This window comes from Ananas comosus, linkage group 19 (genome assembly GCF_001540865.1).
Source record: "Ananas comosus cultivar F153 linkage group 19, ASM154086v1, whole genome shotgun sequence".
Lineage (NCBI taxonomy): Eukaryota > Viridiplantae > Streptophyta > Magnoliopsida > Poales > Bromeliaceae > Ananas > Ananas comosus.
In genome coordinates, this window is record NC_033639.1 from 8,563,972 (window position 1) to 8,569,850 (window position 5,879).

Consider the following 5,879-nt stretch of genomic DNA (forward strand, 5'->3'; position numbering starts at 1 on the left):
TTTTTTTTCAATTGTAAAGAGAGGTTTCAAATTACTTGAAATTAAAAATAATGCAATTGAAATAAGCAATAATAATTAACCTCACAAATATCATACTAAATACATATTATACAACCGAGTAATTCTGCTTATCATGGCCAACTATTACCAGCAACTAAGAACTCCTTCCTTTTTTTGATTCATCTTAATTCGTTAAAAATTTGCTCCCGTTCTTATCCTGAAAGAAAAGAAATGAGGGTAAAAAAAAAAAAGAAGATAAAATTTAACCTGTCTCGAATTTGTCCCGACTCGCCCAAAAAACAAGGCGAGAGGTGGGGGCCGAGAGAGCCCTCCTGCTCCCGTATCCGTCCCGTTTACATCCCTACTATGTAAATTTCGGCTCAAAATTGGGCCTTCCTATCCGATGAGTCATTCGGCTCAAAAATTCGGGCCAGCCCATGGTCTAGGCCCGGCCCAACATCCGCTCCTTGTGCTCTTTTTTTATATACTTTAGTTTTTAAACTTTTATTTATATGTTATGTGTTATATTACAATATTTGATTGGTTAAATAGTATTCTATATTTTTAATAATGATCATTTTTTATTTCGTTTCCAAATGAAACCTATGTTGGGGATTCAAATTTCCAATTGATTACAAAGTCGAAAATAATAACCAGCTATTCTAGATAATAATTATGTATGCACATATTTATGATTTAATATTTATATTTTATGAATCATAAAAATATATATAAGCATAATTTGTCTCGTCCAAAGGGAAACAACAAAATAGCCTAATCGCAGGTGCATTTTTTTGTCCTCATTTGTCTCTTTTTTCCATTGTTTTGTATTTTATTAAAACTACTAAAATAAAGTCGTAGTGCCATTTCAAAAATGTTCTATAGTTCAGGGGGCTCCCCGTACTTTCCACACATTTTCTCTTTTTTTCCACGTAAAATTAATAAATTATTTATATAAATATAAATAATAAATGTTATTAAATTCGAACGCGACGACGCTTTCGAGGTGCTTCGACACCGAGAATCCGAGATCGAAGAGAGAGAAAGTAGAGAGAGAGAGAGAGAGAGAGAGAGAGAGAACGCGCGAATCAGATCTCTCCCCTTCTCTCTCCTCTCTCTCCCCCAAAAGCGAAACCCTAGCTTCGTTCCCCTCCCTCTCCTCTTCCTCCAATGGAAATCTCGCGGCTCCGAGGGCTCCTCCCATGGATAATCGCCCTCGTGATCGTGGTCTCCGTCGCCGGCCCCGCCGCCGCCTTCTACCTCCCCGGCGTCGCCCCCGCCGATTTCCAAAAGGTTAGCGTTCGGACCCCTCTTAAATCTCGTTCCTCAGAGCTGGATCTGGTCGAGTTTCCGTTCAGATCTGGAGATTTTATGCGGTTGATTCGATCACGCGGATGTTTGTGACTCGATCTGGTTTCTGATCGGCGTTGCTTTGTTTGATCTAATCGTTCTGGTAGATCGGGTTGTGCTCATCAGTTGATTGACGCACGTGTTTGACCCTTGTTTAGTTTTATTCTGAATGGATTGGTTTGAATCGAGTTAGAATCATCTGGGATTTCTCCGATGTTCTTCGTTGCATGCGTGATGTTGTAATCTATATACTTGATTTTTTTTTTTTTTTTGCATGTTTGTTTCGGAAAATGGCGGTGTTATACGTACAGGTAAAGTTGGCTTCTATTCGTGAGAACAGGTTAAGAAAACTTGTTTGTATCTTTTTCACACTTGAAATGACGAGATCTTACTTGTAGTGCAATGAAATGCTTCTGTATAACTTTATATTTCTAGGGCAGAGCTACACTTGTACCTGTCATTAGCATGGTCTTGAACTTATTCGTTTGCAAGAGTAGGAATTGTGTGTGGTATCTAGGATAAGTTGATTCGTAAAGATGAGTTTTGCTCAATAAATTTAGTTGCAGGAAAAGTAGATCTTTATTGAGATTCGTACTATAATTGAAATGGAGCTTTGCATACAAGGAAAGTCAAAGGAACCATTTAAAAGAGAATTGCATACTTCTGCTTGTAGTTGAGATTCTCTTATTAGGATAATTAATAAATAGCTGCATAACTTGTAAGTTGTTTACCCTTCCTTTGCGAGGAAGTATATCAAAATTTTGTTGAATTTTGCAGTTCCCTATGTTCTTGAGTAGTTTTAGATTTTGATCTTCAGTGGAAGTTTTTATGTCTTAATTGGAGAACAAACATTTTGAAGCATTCGGACAACTTTATCTGAATTTCAGAAACTCTGGTTACTCATTTGCTGTATACGTGCTACCCAACTTTGATTGTTATATTCATATACTTGTAATTGTTTGGCTAAGATTTTAGCTACACTATAATTTATTTTCTTATGATACTATGTTACTTTAGTTCCTTAATCATAGTTCCAAATTTCTGGTTGCAGAAAGACATGCTTTTTGTCAAGGTGAACAAACTGAGTTCTATAAAGACACAACTCCCATACTCCTACTACTCTCTCCCTTACTGTCATCCAGACACTATAGTTGACAGTGCAGAAAATCTTGGGGAGGTTCTTCGTGGTGATCGGATCGAGAACTCCCCATATGTGGTTTGTATCTCCCACATAATCTATGATACTTTTTATCGGTCTACAATTTCTAACTCAATTATCTTCTAACTGTTTAATTTTTGAACTTCAGTTTCAAATGAGAGAGCCTCAAATGTGTCAGATAGTCTGCAAGATCACTCCAAATGACAAAGAAGCAAAGGAACTGAAGGAAAAGATTGAGGATGAATATCGTGTCAACATGTAACGGTTCTGTTTCTGGTTTTCCTAACTGAAATTAGATATATTACAAACATACCTCTAAAAGAAATGTTTATTTGCATATGTATCCCTGCAAGATATTTATTTTTATGTATCCCTTTCAAAAGCTTAATTTTTCAATTTGCGGAGAAAGAATGCTGCTCACCACAACACCAACTTAACGACATAAATGTCTGTCTGATTTCTTCTAATACAAAATGATCTTCCTGTATGAATTGGATGACTTTCCAACATAAGATAACAGGTTTATATGTAACAGACTGCACCTTGAGGGGTATAAATAGAAATTCAGGTTTTAAAGGGAGTAGACACTTAATTAGATGATTTTGCTTAGCCATATATGTGCAAAAACACCTTGAAATAACAAGTGAGTTTTTGTTCATGATATTGTTGAGATGCTTTACAGGATTCTCGACAATCTTCCGCTAGTTGTTCCTATTAAAAGGCTGGATCAGGATTCAGCTATAGTTTACCAGCACGGCTTTCATGTTGGTGTTAAAGGCCAGTATTCTGGAGTAAGTACATCTAATGTTTAATGGCTGATATTTCAAATCTATATTTTAAGGGAGAAGCAATATTCTCATGTTAACTGACATTTGTGCAGAGCAAGGAGGAGAAATATTTCATCCACAACCACTTGTCATTTCTGGTGAAGTACCACAAGGATACACAAACAGAACTTGCTAGGATAGTGGGCTTTGAGGTCAAACCTTTCAGGTTGATTGCAAGTTTCATCAGCTGTTTTTTTTTTTTTTGGTGTGGTGTAAACTTTTCTTTCCTTGTCTTCACCTCTGACCCTCTGATGCTGAGAACGAGTAAATTACCTACACTGCAGTGTTAAACACGAGTTTGAAGGTGAATGGAATGGTAACAAGACTCGCTTGAGCACCTGCGATCCTCATGCAAAACGATCGGTTATGAACTCTGATTCTCCTCAAGAGGTTGAGGCTAACAAGGACATTATATTCACCTACGATGTCGAGTTCGAGGTAAAAATTTCAGCGGCTGAATGGAAGTGTATAGGATGTATTAGTTCTATGCTTTGAATAGCATCTTATGATTTTTTTTTTTTCTCTTTCTTCATTCTTAATTTCTGCCACAGGAGAGTGCTATCAAGTGGGCATCTCGCTGGGACACCTACCTTCTGATGACAGATGACCAGATCCACTGGTTCTCCATTGTCAACTCTCTGATGATTGTTCTCTTCCTCTCCGGCATGGTCGCAATGATCATGCTCCGCACACTGTACCGTGACATCTCCAAGTACAACCAGCTCGAGACCCAGGAAGAAGCTCAAGAAGAGACTGGTTGGAAACTTGTCCACGGCGACGTCTTCCGCCCACCCTCTAACTCTGACTTACTTTGCGTGTATGTCGGGACCGGAGTTCAGTTCTTCGGCATGCTGCTCGTCACCATGATGTTTGCCGTTCTTGGCTTCCTCTCCCCTTCAAACCGGGGTGGATTAATGACCGCCATGCTACTCCTTTGGGTATTCATGGGCCTATTTGCTGGCTATTCCTCTTCCCGTTTGTACAAAATGTTCAAGGGCGCAGAATGGAAGAAGCTCACTCTGCGCACCGCCTTCACTTTTCCCGGAATCGTTTTTGCCATTTTTTTCGTCTTGAATGCCCTAATCTGGGGGGAGAAGTCATCGGGAGCTGTGCCTTTCACTACAATGTTCGCCCTCGTACTCCTCTGGTTTGGTATTTCGGTCCCTCTTGTGTTCGTGGGAAGCTACATCGGGTTCAAGAAGCCGGCCATTGAGGACCCTGTGAAAACTAACAAAATACCGAGGCAAATTCCCGAGCAGGCGTGGTACATGAACCCGATTTTCTCTATTCTGATAGGAGGAATACTTCCCTTCGGAGCTGTTTTCATTGAGCTCTTCTTCATCCTCACCTCGATTTGGCTGCACCAGTTCTACTACATCTTCGGCTTCCTTTTCCTCGTCTTCGTCATCCTTATCATCACATGTGCGGAGATCACTATCGTGCTCTGCTATTTCCAGCTGTGCAGCGAGGACTACCTGTGGTGGTGGAGATCGTACTTGACTTCAGGATCTTCTGCGCTCTATCTTTTCTTATACGCGACCTTCTACTTCTTTACTAAGCTGGATATCACGAAGCTGGTGTCGGGTATATTGTACTTCGGGTACATGCTCATTGCATCCTATGCCTTCTTTGTACTGACAGGTACGATCGGCTTCTATGCGTGCTTCTGGTTCACAAGGTTGATTTACTCGTCAGTCAAGATCGACTGAGGAAGAGGAGATTGAAAATATTCGACCCAGAAAACTTGTTAAGGGTTTGAATCTTTCGTGTTCTAGAGGTTGTGTAATAGCTCAATTTGATGAAAGGACCTAAGTTGAATTAGTGCTTCAATTCATTTCACTCTTTTATTTTTGGCGTTTTCTCGTCATCAAGATGAATCTTTGGTGGCGACTTAGAGAATTAGGGGTGTCAGTATACCTACTCATGCATTTTTTTTTTTTTTTTTTGAACTTTTCAAAAAAATACGGAACGGGCCGTTTAATACGTATTTTTTAAAATTCGCGCGATTAACTAACTAAGCCATCAACTTCTAACCANTTTTGTGCGTTCTTATTTGGAAATTGATAGATCCTTAGGTGCTGAAAACTCAGATGAAACATTCTGTGTGTTGTGATAGCTCTTGTATTCACCCCATTAACCTAATTCTATGAAATATTGAGTTAAGGTATTGGGGAATTTAACAGCAGTGCTTGCACATTGAATAAATTTGCTCAAACTGCTGCTTCTGATGCCTCCACCTTAATGAAACAGGCAGACAGCAGTAAGGCTTAGTTTGGCATTGAGGCATATTTAACGCTGGTAGATAGAATGGAGTTGAAGAAAAAGCATATAGAGAAAAAGCATATAGGGATATACTTCTGCGTTTTCCGGTAGGACTATAGAAAATATATCATAACCGACTCATCGTGATATACGGAATGCAATATTACGTACGGAAACAAACAGAATATTTTTTCAACGTACTTTCTCACCGCACGTAACGCAATCTCCCCGCAATAACGCAATCTTCCCGCAATCTCAAACAAAGCCTAAGTGCTTGCTGA

At 39.3% G+C, this 5,879-nt stretch overlaps 1 protein-coding gene across 1 annotated transcript; it reads left to right on the top strand.

Annotated features, from left to right (window-relative positions):
• LOC109725012 (transmembrane 9 superfamily member 8-like) lies at positions 1,000–5,276 on the top strand. Its single transcript, XM_020254052.1, has 7 exons — positions 1,000–1,293; positions 2,402–2,566; positions 2,658–2,767; positions 3,192–3,300; positions 3,390–3,502; positions 3,621–3,774; positions 3,888–5,276. The coding sequence occupies exons 1-7, from the start codon at positions 1,171–1,173 to the stop codon at positions 5,043–5,045; spliced, it is 1,932 nt and encodes a 643-aa protein (XP_020109641.1). The 5' UTR covers positions 1,000–1,170; the 3' UTR covers positions 5,046–5,276.